Source organism: Hypomesus transpacificus, chromosome 2, assembly GCF_021917145.1.
Source record: "Hypomesus transpacificus isolate Combined female chromosome 2, fHypTra1, whole genome shotgun sequence".
Classification (NCBI taxonomy): Eukaryota; Metazoa; Chordata; class Actinopteri; order Osmeriformes; family Osmeridae; genus Hypomesus; species Hypomesus transpacificus.
In genome coordinates this window covers 13,090,320-13,112,342 of record NC_061061.1, presented here as the reverse complement: position 1 = coordinate 13,112,342, position 22,023 = coordinate 13,090,320, and the positions used below count along the sequence as shown (strand labels likewise).

General features: G+C 46.1%; 3 protein-coding genes across 7 annotated transcripts in view; 2 read left to right on the top strand and 1 right to left on the bottom strand.

Annotated features, from left to right (window-relative positions):
• Positions 1 to 236: 236 nt before the first annotated feature.
• Positions 237 to 7,085, top strand: LOC124472760 (terminal nucleotidyltransferase 4A-like). 2 transcript variants are annotated; one of them, XM_047027790.1, is made up of 12 exons: positions 237 to 1,048; positions 1,159 to 1,231; positions 1,472 to 1,518; positions 1,602 to 1,728; positions 1,822 to 1,929; positions 2,000 to 2,128; positions 2,697 to 2,910; positions 3,753 to 3,879; positions 4,124 to 4,227; positions 4,378 to 4,541; positions 4,876 to 5,007; positions 5,124 to 7,085. In XM_047027790.1, the coding sequence occupies exons 1-12, from the start codon at positions 423 to 425 to the stop codon at positions 5,451 to 5,453; spliced, it is 2,181 nt and encodes a 726-aa protein (XP_046883746.1). In that variant the 5' UTR covers positions 237 to 422; the 3' UTR covers positions 5,454 to 7,085. The 2 variants fall into 2 exon arrangements, with proteins under 2 accessions (XP_046883746.1, XP_046883737.1); XM_047027781.1 differs by having other exon boundaries at positions 1,159 to 1,282.
• A 207-nt stretch (positions 7,086 to 7,292) lies between these two features.
• Positions 7,293 to 17,558, bottom strand: LOC124472752 (collagen alpha-1(VI) chain-like). Its single transcript, XM_047027767.1, has 36 exons — positions 17,295 to 17,558; positions 16,907 to 17,027; positions 16,601 to 16,730; positions 16,008 to 16,214; positions 15,569 to 15,725; positions 15,236 to 15,349; positions 15,097 to 15,117; positions 14,841 to 14,861; positions 14,687 to 14,731; positions 14,416 to 14,469; positions 14,131 to 14,175; positions 13,920 to 13,946; positions 13,786 to 13,812; positions 13,590 to 13,634; positions 13,396 to 13,449; positions 13,193 to 13,255; positions 13,009 to 13,071; positions 12,795 to 12,848; positions 12,596 to 12,631; positions 12,348 to 12,410; positions 12,169 to 12,231; positions 11,908 to 11,970; positions 11,731 to 11,793; positions 11,467 to 11,517; positions 11,355 to 11,390; positions 11,171 to 11,233; positions 10,812 to 10,877; positions 9,734 to 9,769; positions 9,599 to 9,635; positions 9,482 to 9,490; positions 9,261 to 9,394; positions 9,067 to 9,173; positions 8,675 to 8,858; positions 8,361 to 8,532; positions 8,146 to 8,175; positions 7,293 to 8,010 (listed from the first exon to the last, which is right to left on the bottom strand). The coding sequence occupies exons 2-36, from the start codon at positions 17,013 to 17,015 to the stop codon at positions 7,406 to 7,408; spliced, it is 3,054 nt and encodes a 1,017-aa protein (XP_046883723.1). The 5' UTR covers positions 17,016 to 17,027; positions 17,295 to 17,558; the 3' UTR covers positions 7,293 to 7,405.
• A 999-nt stretch (positions 17,559 to 18,557) lies between these two features.
• The window catches only part of LOC124477184 (F-actin-uncapping protein LRRC16A-like), a 34,074-nt gene continuing 30,608 nt past the window's right edge, over positions 18,558 to 22,023 (top strand). For all 4 annotated transcript variants that reach the window (XM_047034853.1, XM_047034837.1, XM_047034828.1 and 1 more), the window contains exons 1-2: positions 18,558 to 18,983; positions 21,104 to 21,201. In XM_047034853.1, coding sequence (XP_046890809.1) covers positions 18,944 to 18,983; positions 21,104 to 21,201 — 138 coding nt within the window. In that variant the 5' untranslated portion in view covers positions 18,558 to 18,943. The remainder of the gene's footprint in view (positions 18,984 to 21,103; positions 21,202 to 22,023) is intronic.

Genomic DNA, 22,023 nt, shown 5'->3' with positions numbered 1-22,023 from the left:
TAAGAAAGGACAATGAGTTTGAGCCTCCTATAAAAAAAAAGTTTCTCCATGCTGTCGACATTTTGCTAGGTTCAATTGGGGTACCTGATCACAGAAGACCTGCCATTAACGTTATACTTCAAATCACTTAGTTTCTTTCACTCCTCGGTACAGCTGTTGTGCTAATGGGGGTGTGTTCAGGGAATCACCACAGACATGCGTATAACTGGATCTATCGAAATGTACGCCATATTGGACTATCGGGGAGAAGTTGGGCAGACGCTGAAAAAGCAGACAGGGAGAAAATGACACGAGGCACTTCTGGAAAGAGTAAATAATCGCTTTGTTACGATTTGGCAAGTGCAAGTCCTTTGCTAGGAACCTTGTGTCCAAATTGGCCTGGGTCGGATTCCGTGACAAGGTGGTTCCACCTCACAAGTTTAATGGATCAGAGGACTGGTTGGATACAGCCTGAGCAGAAAGGACATGCCAATTCCTTGTGGATGCAGGTTTGGGAAACCTCTCAGGCAAACTCAAGCACCAACATGCATCGGAACTTTAATCAGCACAGTGTAAACACGGCAGCTATGAGTTGTGGGTTTTATAAAAATGTGTCAGGAGTTTCTTTAGACAAATGCACCAATGGCGATAATGCGCCTGCGGGAGGGGAGAGACGTCTTAGACGGCAGGCTTCCCTTTCGCTTTCCTCTTCCTCGCAAGATTCGGAGGCCGATAATTCACCCGTAGACTCTTTGCGAATTGACAACTTGAACATCGAAAATGAGGAAGGTAAATATCAGCTTATTGGTGAGCAAACGTACAATGTCCACAATCACAGGTATCACCGGCTTCTCTTGCAAAGTACCCCGCAACAACGTCGCAGGCAGCATTCAGTCCACACCCCCTCGGCAATTAACAATCAACACCATGCACATTCATTTCGGAGGAAAAATAGTAACCCTACAACTACTACTGAGCTCTGCAATTTGTTCTCCAACACAAATATTGGCAACAACCCATGCTCCTGGACGCTCTGGAAGACCCGGAGGTACAGCCCAGGTGTGAATGGGTAAGGTTATCTGGATTGTTGCACATAAACACAATGCTAAATGCTCCAGTGTGCTTGTAAAGTTTCTCAACACGATCTACCAGTATCCATTGAATGTCCTTTTTTTCCAGTCTGCATGAAGAAATCGTAGACTTCTTCAATTTCATGTCCCCACGCCCAGAAGAGGAGGCGATGAGGAGAGAGGTGGTGACCAGGATAGAAACAGTCATCAAGAACCTGTGGCCTACAGCTCGGGTCTGTGCCCGGAACAGGGCGTTGTCCACAAGAAAGACGTTCAAACCCACACTTTCGAACCCCCACATTTTCGAGTTTTAATATGAATTTCCAACCTCCGTCACATTGTACATAGATGTAACTGAAACCACTCACAAGCAGGGATTGTCTTTTGACCATGGATGTTTTTTTTTTCATGTTAATTTGCAGGTGGAGATCTTTGGGAGCTTCAGTACAGGGCTGTATCTACCAACAAGGTAACCAGGAAGAGGCCCACAGTTATCTATTAGTGTGCGCATGGTCTGCCCTGTTCATAACCGCAGGCCTCTTTGTTCTACAGTGACATTGACCTGGTGGTGTTTGGAGAATGGGTAAACCCCCCTGTGCACCTCCACCAGCTTGAACAAGCCCTCCGGAAACAGAATGTGGCCGAGCCCTACTCCATCAAAGTCCTGGACAAAGCCACGGTCAGTCACGGGCCCAATCTCTATAGTCCCCTCATGTCCTCTCTCCTATTTGTCCTTTCTTTATATCCTCAAACTTTGATTCCTTTCACATAGGTGCCAATCATCAAACTGACAGACCAGAAGACTGAGGTCAAAGTAGACATCAGCTTCAATGTTGAGACTGGGGTTAGAGCTGCCCGGCTTATCAAAGAGTACTTGAAGGTAAGCCCCCTATGACAGTCTGTTATCAAACATAGCTATTTCCTGTTTCCTCATCTCGTGTCTCTTGCAGAGCTACACGGCCCTGCCCTACCTGATCTTTGTGCTGAAGCAGTTCTTGCTGCAGAGGGACCTGAACGAGGTGTTCACGGGAGGCATTAGCTCCTACAGCCTCATCCTCATGGCCATCAGCTTCTTACAGGTAGATTTCAACACTATTGAGGGCTCCTCTGTAGCAGATGTGGACCACATGTTTGCTTTCTGCTGGAAATTAGAATGCTGAAAATAGGTCTCTAAACACAAGCTAGGTCTCTAAACACAAGCTGTATAGGTCTCTAAACACAAGCTGTATAGGTCTCTAAACACAAGCTGTATAGGTCTCTAAACACAAGCTGTATAGGTCTCTAAACACAAGCTGTATAGGTCCCTAAACACAAGCTGTATAGGTCTCTAAACACAAGCTGTGTAGGTCTCTAAACACAAGCTGTATAGGTCTCTAAACACAAGCTGTGTAGGTCTCTAAACACAAGCTGTATAGGTCTCTAAACACAAGCTGTGTAGGTCTCTAAACACAAGCTGTGTAGGTCTCTAAACACAAGCTGTGTAGGTCTCTAAACACAAGCTGTGTAGGTCTCTAAACACAAGCTGTATAGGTCTCTAAACACAAGCTGTGTAGGTCTCTAAACACAAGCTGTGTAGGTCTCTAAACACAAGCTGTGTAGGTCTCTAAACACAAGCTGGTGGAGGTCTAACACCTGGCTGTATTTCAGCTCCATCCCAGAATTGACACCAGGCGTGCCAACCTCAACCTGGGCATCCTGCTGATTGAGTTCCTGGAGCTTTACGGCAGGGACTTCAACTACTTGAGAACAGGGATCCGGGTGAAGAATGGGGGCGCCTACCTGGCCAAGGACGATATGGTGAAGAGCATGACCAATGGGAACAGACCCTCCATGCTGTGTATAGAAGACCCCCTCCAGCCAGGTGAGGTGACAACTGTACTCCATGGAGAAAGAGGCTGGGTCTCACCATGCTGCAACACAACAAGTTCTGCTGTGTGGGATCTCTTGTCAATCCCCCCATTTCCCAGTTTCCCCTAAACTCACCTGTTGAAATTAGACCGCCACTGCTGATTCTTTTATTTATATTTTTTAATGAGAAGAATAGAGGGCTCCATATTTTCTCTTTCGACACATTCACACAAACTAATAGCTTGTTTACCTAGGAGGGATTGGTCTCTGTCTGGCAGCAACGTTTTGAAAGGAGAGCAAATGGATACACAATCATTTGGACATGCCTTCATACATTTTTTAAATGGTTTTGTTTTAAATTGTTGCCAGATGCAATCTTATCGACCGTATCCTACTAGACAGGACAAGCAATGAGGCAGGGAAGCTAAGATGTGATGTGGGTGGAGGACAGAGCAGAGGAGGTGAAGGAGAACCAAGACAGGAGCATAGAGGAGCTAAGTTCAGCTGCTGTACCAGGAGCAGGAGAGGTAGGAGGTTCAGGAAGAGCCGTACCAAAAGAGCAACCCCTGCTGCTGCCACTGTAGAGCACCCATGAGCACTGAGGCAGTTTGGATCCACGGTGTATGGAGAATTTCACATTTCGCTTATGGAAACCTCCCAGCAATGTGCGGTTTGCAAGCGCACCAAAACACGAATTGTTTGTGTGTGAAGGCTCCATTGCCACAACACTGAAACACTGATGTCCTTTGATAAAGTATTGTTCAGTCCATTTTCCCCTCTATAGTGTCATGTAGTGTATTTTTGCACAAAAAAAATATATATTTTAAATGGTGTCTTCAATTTGTTTCCTCTTAGGAAATGATGTGGGCAGGAGCTCCTATGGAGTCCTCCAGGTGAAGCAGGTCTTTGACTATGCCTACATGGTGCTGAGTCATGCCGTGTCTCCGCTTGCTCGTTCCTACCCCAACAAAGAGACTGACAGGTGGGTTCCTACCTTGCAGGACGTGCTGAAGCTGCAGTAGTGTAGTTTGGAGAAACTGACAGGAGGTGGATGGATATACCACTTCAGAATGCCGTTAGATACATTTTCTGGGTCTCAGGTTTGTTTGTATTTCTGTGATAAGTGACCATCTAAAGGAATGCGGTTTTGATAGCTTTAATCGTATCTTGCTCTCAGCCAGTAAATGCTGGTCTGTGTAATAACATGCCAGCATCTTTTGACCCAGCATGATGGGACGCATCATCAAAGTGAGCCAGGAAGTGCTGCGCTACAGAGAGTGGATCAGCAGGAAGTGGGGGGCCAAGCACGATGGCAATCTGGAGAACAGCGGTAATAAAATACAGATTCTTTTGTTTATCAAACGAGTTCCTTGGTGACATTCAGATGAGGGTCCTTGCTGTCTTTGGGTCCATTGGTTATGTTTGTGTACACCAGCTGATCATGTGTGTGTCTGTCCATGTATGTGTTCGGTGCTCCCAGGCCCGATGGAGACGGACCTTAGCAGACTGGTTCTGTCTATGGAGGAGCAGAGAGACTGCCCCTCCCCACTCAGCATCGAGTCGCCCTCACCCTCCCCTGTGTCCCTCCCCAGCCCCTGCTCCTCATCAGCATGCTCCCTCTCCTCCCTGTCAGGAAGTGACATCGTAAGTCCCAGCCCCTGTCGGGAAGTGACATCTGTCCCCTGTCTGGATGCTCCAGCACCTCATTTATCCGTCCACCCACCAGTCATTGGAGAGATCTAACATGATTGGATTGGAGGTGTCTAGGGAGGCATGCAGGCTCACACCTGTCTGAGTGTGTTAGATTAGAGACAAAGTCAACAAGCCGAGGAAGCCAAGATGCATTTTTCTAGTATTTGAATCACCTGCCAAAAGTCACAGAGCCTTAGCGCTCTGGAGTGTAAGAATTTGGCAACCATCTTGACTGTTTTCATCTTTTCACCAAAGGCTTAACTTCATGGTGTTTTGTTCCCATCAGGAGTCTGAGTCCACTCCCAGTGGTGCCCTTCCTCTCCAGGCGCACCCCCTCAGCCGGGCCTGTTTGCCGCCTGGCCTGCCCTTTCTCGACGCCAGGCCCCCTCCAGCTGCCGTCATGCCTGTCAGACCCCAGGTTTGTTTCTCTCAGCTTGATGGTTCGCCGCGTCATGTTTTCCCTGTTCCATCTGATCACTCTTGAGTCCTGAAGCACTAACCACTTCCTCGAACTTGGATGTGTCCTCGTCGCAGGTTCGGATAACCCTCCCAGGAAATGTGCCTGTCCACACTCTGCCTGACAGACAGTTTTATCCAGAGGGTTCAGGGTACATGAACAATGGCCAGCGTTTTCCCCGACCTGTTCCCTCTCCTGTGCTGGACACGGCCAGTCCACACCCACACAGAAATGCAGATAGCCTCCAAGGACACCAGTACCACAGGACCAGCCAGCATAGTCCTGCTATTGGGCCTCCCCTCTTCAACTACAGTCACAACTACAACCATAGCTACACCCCCCAGAACCAGCGCAGCGGCCCACGGCACCGGAGAAGGGTTAGTGTGCCAGGCACCCTCAGCTGGTGAGGATAACACAGCCCTGTTCCAACTGCCGCTGAGTTCAGCAATGAGTCCTGTGAGGTATGCAGCTGGGTCGTCACAGGGGATATGTGACTTCTAGAAGTGCCATACCAGAGAGCTGTGTGTTGTAGATTCTTCTGTCCGAGTCAAATAACAACCTCTTGTCCATGAACGAGAACCAGCTTTATTATTATATGGAGGTTGTATTTTGGCATTAAAGTACAACTTTCTATGCCGCTACAAGTGCCAAACCCTCTGAACGCTGTTAGGACTCATTTGAATGTACAGGGTTTTCATTACGTGTCTTGGAGTTTCATTATCAATGTCTTGGTTTGGCCCTGGTGGGTACGGACAAGGCAATGAAGCACTGGTAATGAAGGGAGTTTAATTTACAGATTGTTTACCGTTTGTGTTGTATAATCTCTTTAGTGCACCTGTTTTTATGTAATTTATTTCAAATGGTTTTCATTAGAGGATTTGTTGTTAAATTTGCTTGACTATCTTGAATTGTGCAATATGGATGTAAATGGATACACGGTATAAACCACGCTGATGGATTTACAGCATTTACTAGCCATTTAAATCTACCATCGCGTGAAGGTTTGCCAGTTTTGCTGCCTGAGCCATGTTTAAATGCTCCCAGAATGCATTGTGTTAACCTATGGTCGACGAGAGTTTGTGCTCCTTCTACATAGCTGTTGGCTATCCAGGCGTATCACGAAGAAAGGTAGGAAGGGAGTGAGTATTTTTGTTTGTTTATCACTTGGCTTTCAACAAACTGCATGTCATTTAACATCTAATTCATGTGCCATTTACTTGTGTAAGTGTGTAGTGAAAGGAACAAGGTTACTTTTTGTTTACTGAAGCAGTGTTTACATATCCCCAGGACTGAGTATTATTTACAGCAAAAATGCTCTTCCTTTTGTCAATTGTTTTCCTTTCATTCACAGAACCTTTTGTACTGCATATCCTAAATGACCAATATTTTTTTTTTTTGGTACAGACCTGTCACCTGTCGTCCACACGTGCAGACATACCAAGTTCATTTTAGTTTTGCATCCATGCCTTGTCACTTCAGACATCCTTAGAGGGGTTGGTGTCACTTACACTTGGGATTGCTACACTCTTGGTGAACACCAGTGCTTGTTTTAACAGACTTTTTTAATTTGCTGAAAGACCTTGAGAATGTGTAGAACTGCACGTAAAGTGATTCTTTGAGGCCGGTGTACAGGAACGAATAGGCCCAGTCCTCTGGATCCTCTTAGTCAATCAGACTCTGTCCTTCATTGACTGGGACGGATAGATCACTTATGACCAGTGTAGTAGAACTTCACCACGTTACTCAGCCAGCTACACACAGTGAGTGGACTGCCTGTTACAAAGAAGCAGGCATTGGCACAGTGTCACTCTTTAACTGTTTATTGTCTAGTGTTTGTGTGTAATGTGTCCACGAGGGTGTCTGTGTGACAAGCCAGACTAACTCCTCGCTGCCTGCTCTTGGGTTGGAATGTGGAATGAGTGACTAATGGATGTGTATTGTTTGTTTTCTCTTCCTAAGCAACATTTTTATGTATAGTTTTCTATTTGGATTATTTTTTTAATAAACATTTTAAAACAACAGAAATTTCAACTGACTGTCATCCTTAACAGCTGTATGTTATGAACCTAAAATGGACCCCAATCCCCTAGCAACTTTTTTTTCACTCTGCATACCTGAAAACCAAATGCACTGATGGGCTGTCACTGATTCACCTCACTGACATTTCTGCATCTGGTGTTGGTTAAATTCTCAAGTCTAGATTAATATCAAAACAACTGAAAAATCTAGAGAATAAACAAATGACATACTTTTTTGGGGTTAGTTTATTGATTCAGTTCATGCTTAAGGGCTCCACATTACCAACACTAGAATATACATTTACATTCCTTAACCTGACACTGGTAGGGCACTAAGACTTCTACACTTTGGTCAGCTTTCTCACCAATCTTTGTACAACTGCTGGTCTGGCCAGGTCTTTGTACATCGCCACCTGCAGGAGACGTCTGTCCACAACACTGTAGTCAAACCCACCCAACTGCCCGGTAACCAGCTGACACACCCCCGCCTCATCGTAGTCCTTGCCCACAGTGAGAACCAGGAGCTGGATACCTTGTCCCAGGGCAGTGGCCGCAGCATTGGCTATGGTGGCACTGGTGGCTCCGGCAGAGCGCCCGTCTGTGAATAACACCACCTTTCTGGCGACCCCCGGCCGCCCATCCTTCTGCAGAGTGGAGGAGAGGAACGCTAGGGCTGCAGGGAGATTGCTGGATCCGTCCATGAAGCGTGTAGCTTTTAGTCCCGCTTGAACATCCCCCACTTGGGTTGTGAAGGGGACTTCTGACCGCTGGCGCCGGCTGTCGCTGTACTGGAGGACGGAGATGCGTAGTTGCCCCCCAGCATGGTTGAGGAGCATTGTGATCGCCGCAATCTCCACAAAGTCTCTGGTCTTCTGGAAGTTGGCACGGCCCACGCTGGAGGACCCGTCCAGCATGAAGACAATGTCAGTGGCCTCCTTGAACTCAGCTTCGAAGAACATGGAGAGCATTGTGTTAACTGGAGATAAGATGGGCACCTCATCATACAGGGTATCTGTCGGTGTACGCTATGTGAATGCGTGGTCAGGAAAATCTAGATAATGAACATCTGAGAGAGACCTACCTGGACAGTTATAATCTGGACACTTCTTATCTGTAAACACAACAGTCATCAGAGCACGGATGATATATATAATATATAAATATGAGTGTGTCATATAATTGTAAGCCCTCTGTGACATTGCTTGTAAATAGATCTAAAAAAAGACATTTTTATTTAATCATGAAAGACCAGTACAAAGAAAGTGGATCAAGTTGTGTGCCTATATACTATACTACCATGACAAATGGCATCTGTAACAATGCTGAGAAAGTGCTCCTCCAGTAGCTGGGCATGGTCAGTGATTTTCAGGAGGAATCCTGGATTGGGTGTGGCCAAACAGGTGATCTCCTCCAACATGGTGGTGTATGCCGACCTTCTGAAGATGTCCCCAATGCCAACACCCACCACCTGGAAAGAAAGCATACCCAAATACACAGATCAAACGATCAACTTTTGACACTATGCCATTAACACCTACCACGTAACAAGCATGCGTTGAACAAGATTTGGTATTGTGAACCTGTGACCTGGGGTCAGACAGACAGTGTACCTTGGTGTTTGGGATGGAGCAGAGAGAGGATAAGGGCTTGGTGTCCCTCGTGTCGGACCGCCCGTCTGTGAGGACCACCACCGCTCCTCTGGAGAGCTGAGAGCCGGCCAACGCCTTGCGGGCAAACTCCAGAGCCTCGCCTGTGTATGTGCCTCCAGCGATCCATCGCATGTTCTTCACTGCGCTAGACACACAGCAGAAACGGTTAGGACCCTTTTCTTGACTGCACTACAGACAGAACAATGTGTCATTCAGACATCTCACAATAAGCTCACGTTAGGCTTTAACGAAAGGGTACCACATCAGCAAAATCATAGTAAAAACCTCCTTGTTTTGGACTGTAAGGGGAAAGAGAGATGACATTCTGTCCTGTAGACATCGTCTCCACAGACCTCTTCAGGTGAGTGATGGATGTTATTGTAGGGTTGCCCATAGACACCAGCTCCTGAGTTCCCTCATGGCTGTACTGCACAACACCAACGCGAGAACTTGGCTCATTCTAAACACACAAACACGCATTTTGTGTGAGGTGAGACAACACAGGGTTAGTCATCTGGCTCCAACCAGAGAGTCTGCCATCCCTCACCTTCTCACTCCTGAAGGTGCCCATCTTGTTGATAACTCGGATAATGAACTCCTTCTCCAGCGTGAAGTTCTGCAGCCCCACACTCTCGGAGCTGTCCAGCACAAACAACAGCTTCACCGGCCCACATTCACACACTGGGTCCAGGGAATAGGAGGGACATATGGAGGTTAAGCAGAGGCCGAGAAACAGTTCATAAAGTATTGGGGTGTTCTAGAACTTACCACAGCATGCTGTAAAAAAAAAAAAAGAAGGGGGGGGGGGAGAAGGGTTACATTCTTTAAAACTGATACCTATTTCCTTGTAAACGCAGACACGATGATGCACAATGCATTACTCACTGCAAAGTTTCTGGATGACTTCCAGGATCTCACACTCCTGTTGACCAAGAAAAACATATGTTAATGGATGTAAATCTGCATGGAGTCTTGAAAGAGCAGTTCTGTATTTAGGACAGCTGAATAAACTATACTTACATCTAGACCTGCATGGCCCACAGGCCCTGGAACACCCTGCCAGAAATGAATGAATGCCTTTTATTGTCATTGCACATGACAACTAAATTAAATTGCACTTCTCCTGGTGGTGACACATAGTTTGACAGGACAATATAGTAAAACATGAATTAAGACATAAAAAGAGACCTAAAGCAATATGAACACAGTAAAAAAATATATATATATATAGATATGTATATACAGCCCATGCAGTTTGGCTTTAAGCGGCCAACTGCTTTCTTCTGGAAAATGTGAAGATCCTTCATGGCCTGGCTCCCCCTGCACTCTTTAACTTTTGTTAAACAAAAAACCCAAACATATGGTAGTAGAACCACAAGGTCTGCCATGAGAGGTGACTATAGTTCCCTTAAGGAAAACTACTTTTAGTAAATCCACTTTCTCTGTGAGAGCTTCCCATGTCTGGAATACACTGCCATCAGACACACATAACTGCACCACCTATCACACTTTAACCAAAAAACATGAAGACATGGCTAAAGGTCAATCAGATTTGGGAACATAATCCCTAGCCGTGTTATGCCGCTTTCCATGTTGTCTGTAGCTTGTGAGGTGTGGAAACACAGTTGCTTTTATGGATTTTGTCTTGTTGCTTTTGTTCTATGTTAATCTATCTGTATGCTATGTCTTGCTTGTCCTACGTTGCCTTGCATGTAATCATTGTTTAGTGATTGTTTGTATTGTAACTGTTTTTAATAACCTGTCCAGGGACTGCGGTTGAAAATTAACTGGCTGGCTAAAACCGGCACTTTTACTGAAATGTTTAGCACATTTACATTTAGTTATTTAGCAGATGCTCTTATCCAGAGCAACTTACGGTAAGTAGAGTGACATTTCTCCCAAGGCATGTAGGGTGAAGTGCCTTGCCCAAGGACACAACGTAATTTTGCACAGCCGAGAATTGAACTGGCAACCTTCTGATTACTAGCCCGACTCCCTAACCGCTCAGCCATCTGACCCACTACTCACACTGAGTAGTGTGTGCATGAATGCATACATGTGTGTGTTTATGTGTGTGTGCGGACTTGGCGGAGCTTACATTCTCTCCTTCAAAACCAGGATATCCTTTCGGCCCCGGAGGTCCTCCTGGCCCCGGCTGCCCATTCTGGAAGGCAGGAAATGACATAACAGACAGACAGTGACATTAGTGACAGACTTAAGATCTTAGAGACAAATTCAATTCTAAAGCCATTCATTGAACGTTACTGCCACAACCTGCCCTTTTGTAGTACTGCAACAGCAACACACACAGAACACTGCTCAGACCGCTGGGGTAGCCTGGTGCTACTTCCACAACTCCAGAGATTATGTCTCTAACTGTACAAACCAAATTATTCATCTCACTGAAACTGTATGAAGTAATGCAGAATATTGTTGGCATAATGTGGAGCTGCTTACATCATCACCCGGGTCACCTGATTGGCCAGCATCTCCCTTTATGCCAGGGAGTCCTCTGATACCCTATCAGAGGGAGGAGGGAGAGAAGGAGAGAGATGCATGAGTAGTCCATAGAAGCATTAAACCCTTGGATAACAAACAAACAGACAGACAAACAGACAGACAAACAGACTGACTGACTTACCTTTACCCCTGGTTGTCCCCTCAAACCAGGGTGGCCCTAAGGACATAGGGGATATGGTTAGACGTAAAGCCACCTGTTTCTCATGAAGGTTATAGATCCATCCAATACAGACCTGTATTCCTGCGTTGCCTGGCTGGCCATCAGCTGGTGCTCCATCCTCTCCCTGAAGTCAAGATGGACCAACTTTACTTACAGCAACCTCTCTCTCTCTCTCTCTTTCTCTCTCTCTCTCTCTCTCTCTCTCTCTCTCTCTCTCTCTCTCTCTCTCTCTCTCTCTCTCTCTCTCTCTCTCTCTCTCTCTCTCTCTCTCTCTCTCTCTGTCACACACACACACACACCAACTCTCCCCATCATCCCTTTGACCCTGGTGTCTCACCCTCTCTCCCATTGGCCCCATCACCCCTGTCGGTCCTGGAGTCCCTCGCGGGCCCTTCACACCCTGGGAAAGAAGTACACAGGTCAGCCTTATCTGAACACAACCACAACACTGTACTACTTATGCAAGTGTTCTCTCTCATGGTGTGTGTCGTGATGGCGAGGTCGCCTATCCTACCGCAAGACCTGGGTTTCCTGCTTCTCCCTTGTGGCCTTTCTGTCCCTCCACACCACTCGTACCCTTGCAGGAGGAAGAGGGGACCCATACAGGGGTGACACATCCCAAACAAAGCATAATGTAAACACAGGTCAGTAAAGTAAATCAGATTCAGACTGTCTGAAATTGCTGTAAAATGTTATTTTGGAACTTCCAAATACAGAGTGTGCAACAGTCTCTCTACAGGAAGTGGTTGGGATGGAGAGCAGAGGACCCACCCACCTGTGAGCCTATAGCTCCTGATTGGCCCTCGTGACCCTGAGCTCCCGGTGGACCTGGCTCTGCCTACAACCACAGCAGAATTACGTTTTTTATGAAAAACCCTTGTCTGGTCACCTTTCTGTCCCTTTGGCGGGAAGTGCATTAGCTTTCCTAGCTACAATTGTTCAAGGCAGGCATACCTTTTCTCCTGGAGCCCCCCGTACTCCAGTCGGCCCACTGGGCCCCCTCTCTCCTGTCTCCCCCTGAGAGAAACACAGATGAGCTGTGTGAGGAGAGGATGCTGCCAACCAGAATCAATGCTTCACCCCCTGATATTGTATCTCTCAAGTGTGGAAGCCATTTTTTATTGCATTTTACAAAAGTTCACAGTTAGAACCCATGAGAGTAGTTATCGTAAGTTTATAAAATGTGTAATTCACTTCCTTACCTGTCCACCAGGGGTTCCAGGCGGACCATAGTCTCCCTGGGAACAGAAGAGAAAGCAGGAAAGTCACTGTGAGGACTACTGTTTTCTCTCACCGAACATAAACAACAGAATCATCCCTCACACATCTGGTGGTCTGTGTGTGCAATGGAAGGTTCCACTCAGATCATAACTTGTTTACAGACATCCTCCCTTTACTCACATCCTCCCCTTGGTCTCCTCTGCTTCCTGGAGCTCCTCTTGGTCCCGTCTCTCCCTGTACATGGGAGACAAGTACATGTTCTCATGAGGAGAACAAGTGCACGAATATTCCTCTTCAAGTGAACATTTTATGCAGAGGTGGACGGAGACACGTGACTCAAGCGTTCCTCAACCTAAAACAACTGGAGTGGTGATTGAGTCTGAGTGTTTAATACCTTCACCCCGGAGGGGCCCACTACCCCTGGGCTACCGGGGCCCCCTGGTGAGCCCGGTTCACCCTGAGGATTGAGAGGGGACAGGTAAACACTTGTCAGAGCAACATTTGCAAACATCCACACGTGCACACACACACACACACAAAAAGACAACAAATACTACTTCACTGAGTGATCTGGTTACCTTCGGCCCTTGTAGTCCATGAGATCCAGCATCTCCTTTCTGTCCAGGAAGACCTGCGTTTCCCTGTCAGAGTCAGACCCTATTAGAACTCAGGACTGCACACAGGCCGCAAACAAACTAACCCACACTCAACAAACAAACAAATGTACCCAAATCCCCACAAAATAAACAGCCTAATTCAAACCACTCAAAATAAATCTCACCACTGCCCCCTCATCTCCTTTACAGCCTGGTAGGCCCACAGCTCCAGGGTCTCCCTGCAGAAAGCGAGGGAGAGGAAGAAAGAGGGAGAGAGAAAGATGGGAGGGCAAGACCATACAATGATTCAAAAGTTTTGAGATATTCACTCTGGATTTTCACATGGATTTAAAAGGAAAAAAAGAAATAAGATGCAAACCCCAAATCCATCCTTCCCATCCACTCCAGTTACACCCCCCTCTCCCTGGAACAAAACAAATAAGTGTCAGAACAACTACTGAACGTTGTAACAAAGTAAACCATGGTAATGAATTGATGAATGAATGGATGGATGGATGGGTATGAGTTATGGACGTAATGATGAGTGATTACATGAATAACTTGTGTATACATACCTTTTGTCCAGATAGTCCTCTTGGACCCTTTGTGGTGAGAAGACACTAACATTAATGCGCATCCCATCAAGCTTTGGATGAAATGTATTTTCCGTTCACAAGACCTACAAGCTACACCTCCCCAAAACACTCACTCTGTCACCAGGTCGACCTTGGTCACCCTGAGAAGAGAAAAAATGGTAATCAAAAGCGAACTGGATACAATAACAGTACATATAAGGCCTTGAGTAGCTGCTGCAGACAGCAGTGTTTATATCAGGCATAGCAGAAAACGTGATGCTTCCCAGGACTGGAGTAGTTCAGGGCTGAATGTTTCATTGAATGTGTTTACGGCGTTAGTCTGACCTTTTCACCTCTGTGTCCAGGGGGACCGGGGTCCCCTGCTGTTCCCTGGCAGAGCAAAGATGTCATCATAAAAACCTATATCTTAGTAAATTTTACATTATGTTACATTTTATATTACTTTTTAGGTCCAGAATCAAGCCAACATAAAGCAGACCCCCCCCCAACCCCCAGAAGCCTAAATCATTACGTTCTAGTTTGATGAGGGACCTGTCTAAGTTGCAACTTACTCTCGACAGTAACACATCTTGTAGCTAGACATCACATCTAAGAGAGCAAAGATGGTACCTTAGATCCCAAACTTCCTGGCTTCCCACTAATCCCATGGCGTCCTGGAGTTCCCTGCAAATACATCAGATTCCTCATCAGACTGCCCTCAAAGATATATCCATTTGATTTAATGAGTTTTCCAATGTTATGCTTTGTTGTCCCCAGGGAGGATGTCTGTAAAGTATTGCCTGTACCTCTGATGGCTTCTGTAAAACCACTGGCAGAGCCACTAACAGATAGGAGTCACACAACTCCTGCTTTCATTTGAAGGTGAAGAAGAGGGTCTTACCACTTCACCACCATCCCCCAGAGGGCCTTGGGGTCCTTCAGATGCCTGTCAACCGCAAACAGACCAACCAAATCTGAGCTGCGCTGAGACTGGAATCTAGCATCATATGAACATACAGGAGCTGGGAGGTCCAATACAGTGACTTTGAGCTTACCTTGCACTCAAACGTACAGCACTAAAACATGAAGCAGAATGGTAAACAAATGGTCATGAACATATTAAACAGACATAAGATTGGAGTATTAAGCTGAAGGTAGATGTTAAATGCTTAAATGATTTTACCTGGTTAAATAAAGGTCATATAAATGCAATAGAGCAGTTTTTCAGTACTGTTGATTCTAAATTTGGTTCTTCACTTAATGCAAAATGTTGACTTAAATCAATTCAATTAAATGCAAGACTGGACTCACCAAATCCTCTGACTGCTTATACTGCCCAAGGGAATAGAAGTAGACAGTTAGTATGACCTCTGAACTTTAACATCTACAACAGCGTTTCAGGGTATGTTTTTCAGGTTTTCAAAGCAGCTGGGGTTCTCTGCTTCCTCACCATGGAAGCCAGGATGAAGCTGATGGTGTCTCTGACCACCTGGGGATCCTCACTAGTAGCAGAGAAGTTCTGGGTGGGCTGCATTTCTGTGGCAATAGAGCCAAGTCTGTTATCCTGCAGAGAGCATGAATGAGAGGGGCTTTAACCGGTACAGAGCAATCACAACTGCTCAAACCAATAACTGAACCGGGAGTCTGTTAGAGGAGTCTTTGCAATATGAGGTAGAACAAAGTAACATATTTTGATGTTTAATCGTCCAGATTTTGAGTCGACCAAGAAGTGTTGGCCACACACAACCCAGTGTTGCCATAAGCATCAGGTCTCCAGGGTTACCAGATGATGAGGAGTGATGGGGACGGCGAAGATGTGTACGTCCATGAGCCTGGCCTCGGCCACGGCGTGTGCGACCCCACCACATGGCTCCTTCCAGCCGTCCAGGGGATGCCCGTCCGTCACCACCACCATGAACTTGTTCCCACGGAGAGGAGAGCTGCCGTTTGGAGACATGGTCAAGGAGGTGCACGTTCTCATCGATGTCCTTAACTCCCATTATTTCAATCACTACTACATAATGAGCAGGCAACATATCCTGCCCCATAACATGTTGTGAGACTTTAGTTCAAATTCAAATTTTGGAAACCATTTCACATGTACTGTAGATGGAAAGAGAGAACTGGACGAACAGACAGACAGACAGACAGGCAGGTGATGGACAGGGAGAGCTAGATGGACAGACAGATAGACAGACACACAGGGCTGACAGGTGAGTCACCCTCTCATCAGCTGTCCAGTTGCCACGGAGATGGCACAATCTGTGTGGGTTCCTTTGCCGATGTAGCGGATGTCCTGAATGACTGTCTTGATCCGAGCTTTGGCTACTTTCTCGCTGGTGCTGGTCAGTTCACTCATCACCTTCACCTCATCACTGTAGTGCAGAACTCCCACGTTCCACTCCAGGTTACGATCACAGCGGTAGTACCTGTTTGTGTGTGTGTGTAGTGTGCATGTGCGTGTGTGTGCATGTGTTATGGTGTTTTATGTAATGTAAGGCAAGGACATCTGGGTAGTAAATGGATTTGCACATGTTTAACATTTTGATACAAGACATCAATCTGTCTACAGCATCTCAGCCAAACAGATAAATCCTAAAACTGCTCTATTCAACTTGGCTCTATCATGTTAAAACTCACACACACATTTATCACATCTGTCAGGCCGCCTGTCTGAGCTTGTTACCCACCAAACAGCCACATACAGTAGCAGGGGATATAACCCCAAAGGCATACCTTCACTTGCTGCAAATCCTTAAAACCCCTAATCTACGTTTCTGTGGATACCGTAGCTGTAGGGAGCTCTCACACAGACCTGGTGTCGAGCTGGTCCACAAGGTTCATTGCAAACTGTTTGATCTGCTCCACCAGGGATCCATAGGGCTTGCCCCTCAGAGCCACGCTCTCCGAGGTGTCCAGCACGATGGTCACATCAGCCGGACAGTCTGAGGGCAGCAGGGGAGGGGATGCCCACACACAGGGAGAGATGCAGGCGCCACATGGGGGGGATATAGAAAACGAGTGACACGTTGGTCAAACTGAGTGACACACTGGTCAAACTTACTGGAAGCATCTAGACCATGAGGTGAGAGGTATGGTCATGCTTAGATGAGGAGATTACCCCAGTGGCCAGCTTGACCCTGCCCTCCAGGGGGGCAGACAGCACTGGCCAGAGAGACCAGCAGAGAGCCCAGCAGAGCAGGAAGCACCAGGGAGCAGACCAGGGGCATGTCAGCTGGTGTCTTTGCAGGTGAACAATGTAGGTTCAACATTGAATTCTCAGGCAAGACCACCACACTGGTGTATTTTATATCTCAGTAAGTAAATGTAAGCATGGCCTGAATCTCTGCACATGAACTAACACTTGAAATTATGTCACACATATCTGTCCAGTTTGACATTAGACTAATTAAGTGTGTCGACGTCAATATTCTATAAGCATATATATGAAACTCAATATGGTTTAGCCTTAACCGAAATTAGCTGAAACAATGTGAAACAGCTCTTACCTTTATTTAATTTCTTCTAAGTGAATAACTGTCCTCACAGCCCAAATGTTCTCCTGTTATCTTTACCCTCCAAGTTTCCTTTGATTGCAGGTAGGGTGGAACTCACCTGCAATTTGCCACTCCCACACCAGAGCTCTGCTCTCTGGAACGTTTCCACATCTGACCGGAGGGCAACTTGAAATTAACGTTTTGCCTTCGATCCAAAGCTAATTTATAAGCTAATCAAACCTGATATATCTCACAATGCCTTCAAGCGCTTACCCACATTTGTGAAAAGTATTTCTTGGTAGGACTCGATAGCAAGCAATTACACTTTTCAACAAAAATCTTTTTTTTGTGTGCCAAATTTCATGTTTATGCTTGCAATAACTAAACCAATCATGTGATAATAATAACACCTGATTTAAGGCCATATTATTATGATTTCTCAGAAGATTAAAAAATGCTTTTGGTTCAGCAGCTCTCCATGGATGGAGACAGGGGCAGTCACCGGAGCCAAACATGCAGCTACATGAGTCCTACTGGAGGAGTCCTGCTTGAGGAGTCCTACTGGAAGAGTTCACTGTTCTCTGTCAACAAGCAGGCATTTCACCTGTCAGCACTGCTAGTGTGTAGCTCTACTGCACTCTACTGCACTCCAGTCATCCTTGCTTTCAGTGAAACGTGGAATTCGAAAGCATGTAGAGCTTCTTGTCCCAGTAAATAAGGATGAGCAAGGTTTTTTTTTACAATATTGCAGAAATTGTTTTAAACACATTTTCAAACTCTAAAACATGATGTCCTATGTTGATGTTTAGTCCTGTGAGACTATGGCATGGTGTTACCCTCCAGGCACGAGACATGCTCTGTCTTACAGTCTACTTTGTCTTGCCCTAAGCTACTGGCCCTGAATGAAGTTACTACTTATTCCACTGGGGGGCACTGGTCTATCTGGGTTTAAGTATCAGAGACAAGGATAGGATTGAGCTGGAAACCTATCTGTGCAGGTCAGACTACATCTTTGCTGTCTCAAAGGCCACCGTGTGACCTTTGCGCTCCTCGCAGTAGGTCAGCTGGGCCTTCTCCTAGTACCTCCCTTTCATCATGTTGTTAATCCATCAGTCTCCCACGCTTGTTCTTGTCCATCTTCTGAGAGCAGACCTTCCTCCCCCTGGCATTAGCTCCGTTTATCTCAGTTGATCGACAGGTGGCAGCAAAGGCTTGTTTCCGACGCGTTCTGAGGCTCCAGCCTCCTGACCAAGGCTGCTCATTGGCATTGTGGGCTTGGCGGCTGCAGTTATCTGTTCTAGCGAGGGAGGGTGTGTGATTCCACGGCGGTCCACTCTCGCGAGGTGAGCTCGGTAGCTTTCTAGCCATTTAATAACTGGAATCTCCCCTGCCTGGTTATTTCTCAATGTATGATATCTACGAACGTAGTACTACTACCAGAGGGACCGGCGAACGACGGAGATGCTGCGAGACAAATGTGGATATATTTTACCGACACCGTAAGGGGAGGGAAACATGTAACCGCGCTTTCGGAGTGGCACCTGACTCTACAAGCGCCGGAGCAGCATATCGTCGCATTTTATTCCGTTATAGTTGTACATTTTGATGAATAAACACTAAAAGTGTTTCCTTTTGGATAAGCGACTCCCCTCTTTACGAAAATGAGCGAGGAGGTATCAGACCTTCCCAAAGAACTGCTTGGTAAGAAATATGTAAAACGGTCTTTATTATAGGCTAATACCCTGAGATGCATGTCCCCAAGTGAATTGGTTCTCACTGTCAAAATGTGGTTCACATTGTCAGCCCAATGATGAAGCTGCATGTTTCTCAACAAAGCGGATGAGTCCGCTGGATTCCCTGCGTCCCATTGTTGCTAAATAGCCCACACTATTTCACTGATTAGTCATTATGACAGTAAATTGCATATAATGACATATGTATATTTCAGATAGCTGTACATATATACAATTATCTAATTATATTTCGTATCTCTTAGTTAGTAGGCTACTTAGGTTACTAGCTTAAATGTAGCCTAACTTACCAATGTCTATATCATTTCTCCACTTCTTTGTGTCGGCCTAGCATAGTTTCAGCCCACCAGCTTGCGATCATAACAGTGTCAAACATTCAATTCTACCAGCCAGACAGGTCATTGTGTTGTGTCAAACATGCACTTCCAATAGCCAGACGGTCACCCAGTTCTCCTACCCTATTCTGCCAGGCATGGCCAAAACAGCCAGCGGTCACCCGCCAGTAGTTGTAACACTTATGATATTGTGCTTGTATGATTTGGTTAGTCATTACAAAGGTAACCCTGTAGTTATCTGAATCAGTGTAGTCTAAAAGAATAATCATCCAGACAAACAATAAATTACACTTACAGGTTCAGCAATTATTCTGTCTCAGGATAAGCAAATTATAAATGTGACTGTAAGTATTCCCCCAGGTGCATAGTTTGACGGTTTACTTCGGAAGTGGTAAATTAGAAAACTAATTTAGTGGACACATCTCACTTCAAACATGTTGTACATGCTCACTCTGTATAATGTTTTATCACACTATTCTGCAGCTATGTCCCTAGAGAGCCAGCGCTGTGAAGACAGCAGGGGTAGTAAGTGGAGTTGGATCACAGTTTCCTCTGAATAGTGTGAGGGTCCTGTTTCTAATTCAAGTGTCCTCGACAATGAGCAATTAGCGTGTCCCAACGTGGACTAGAGAGAGAGAGCCTGCATTGTTTGAGTGCCGAGCAGAGAAACCCATTGTTCCATCCTACAGTCCAGAGGTTCCTGTTATAGCTGTCACCTGGATTGTGTGTGTGTGCGTGAGAGAGAGAGAAAGAGAAGGATAGAGAGAACGTGGGGGGGGGGGGGGGGGGGGGGGGGGGCAGAGTAAGGGGGGAGGTGAATAGATGGGGGGAAAAGGAGACAGAAACGGATAGAAGGAGAGAACACGTTAGGGAGTAGAAAGCTGATTGGTGTGAAGAACTCCCTTTATGTGTCCTAGACAGCTTGTCACTGGGCGTGCAGGACAGGGTCACTGTTCAGGGTGTTTTCACAGTGCTAACAACAACAGCAACAACATCAAAACCAACAGAGGGACACGTTTGTTCCCATAGAAGCCTTTGACCAGCCTTTGTCTAGTCTGCCTGTTTTCAGACAGGAGGATTGTGCCAAACTCCTCCAGAATTCAGAATCGGGATAGCAGTGTGGAACCGTCTCAGCCCAGTCGTCCATGAGCCTCCACTGGGGACACTGCCAGGGGAGGGGGGGGCGGCGGCGTGGAGAATCAATTAGAACAGCGGAACCTGCAGCAAATATGACTGGTGACAAGGTTCTCAGCCAATTCGGGTCTGGAGTTCAAAGGAGATGATATTCATAAGAATGGGGGGAAAAGAAAAGCTGCTTAAGATGACTGGCTGGGACGTGTCTGAATTGTGGAATGAGTACACTGTTAGGATTTCTTTTATCAGCAAAGATTTAAAATAATTTCTGCAGATAATGCAGAATCGCAAATGTATCTTTCCTTGTCTAATTGAAAAACTGCTACCCAGATGTTCTATATCATCTCCTTCCGTTCCGGTTGAATTTACTGATAAGCACTTTTCTTTTACTGAAACTATTTTGAGTTTTGTCTTCTTTCTTTTTTGAAGTTTATTTCAAATGCATTAGTTAGTTGACTGAACTAAAAATGAAATGAACTCTAACCATCTAGGGGACTCTAACCATCAAGGGAAGTTTATCCTGACCAACTGGCTGGTTGGCTGGCTGATTGACTGACTATCTGACTTGCTGACCTGTCCTCTCTCTGCTGTCCCTCCCCAGACAGTGTCAAGGATGCTGTGGGCAGAAAGATCAAGCTGTCTGTCAAGAAGAGGGTCAAACTGGAGAGCAAAGGGGACAAGATGGACAACAGAGTCCTGGTGAGTCCCCCTGCCACTTCCTCTGCTGTCCTGTCCTGTACAGAGTCCACTGTCATCCATAGCATCAAAGGAACACGCAGCATGCTGTGTGATTGGGTGAGTGGTGGAGGCCCAGAACAGATCTCTGAGAACTCAGCCTTCACGCTGTCTTCACACAACTTCAGTTTGGCTACATTAAACGTTTGTGTCCGAGAGCAGTAAATCCGAAGTCTCCTGAATAATTCAGACGCGACGGGTCATCAAAAATGCATGTTGTCATCTTCTGTGTTTAATGGATGAAGTGATGAAGAGCCTAAATGAGGCGAACGAGCTGTCCTTCCCTCTGTGTTAGAGCCCAATCAATACTCTGATGGAAACTGACTCCCAAAAAGACCAGGGGTGTGTGTCGGCAGTGACATTGCTATGGAGATGAGGCGCGTTGAACTGTTCAGCTCTCTCTACCGCTGAAATCCAAACCCACAATCTACTGTGAGGAGTTTCATCATGGACAAACACTCAGCAGGAAGAGTTTTCTTGTCCATGTTTCAGTCCCATCTGCCAGACATCACTAGTGTGTTTCCCACTGGCCATGTTGCTTTGAGTTGTGGTGGGCTCTGCACAAACAACAGTGAGTGGTGGGTGGTTGTTGCGTAGTTGGAAGCCAATGCTGGAATGTCTCCCAGTGGTTCTCTGGAATTCCGTCGGGGCGTGGACCACGACAAGGACATGCTGACTTCTCATGTTCAGCTTGACTGAACTGAACAAATAAATGAAAGACTGTAAATGAAAGTATTTGTTGTTCCACAACATAGGGGGGAAATGGCACAGAGGAAAAACAAACTA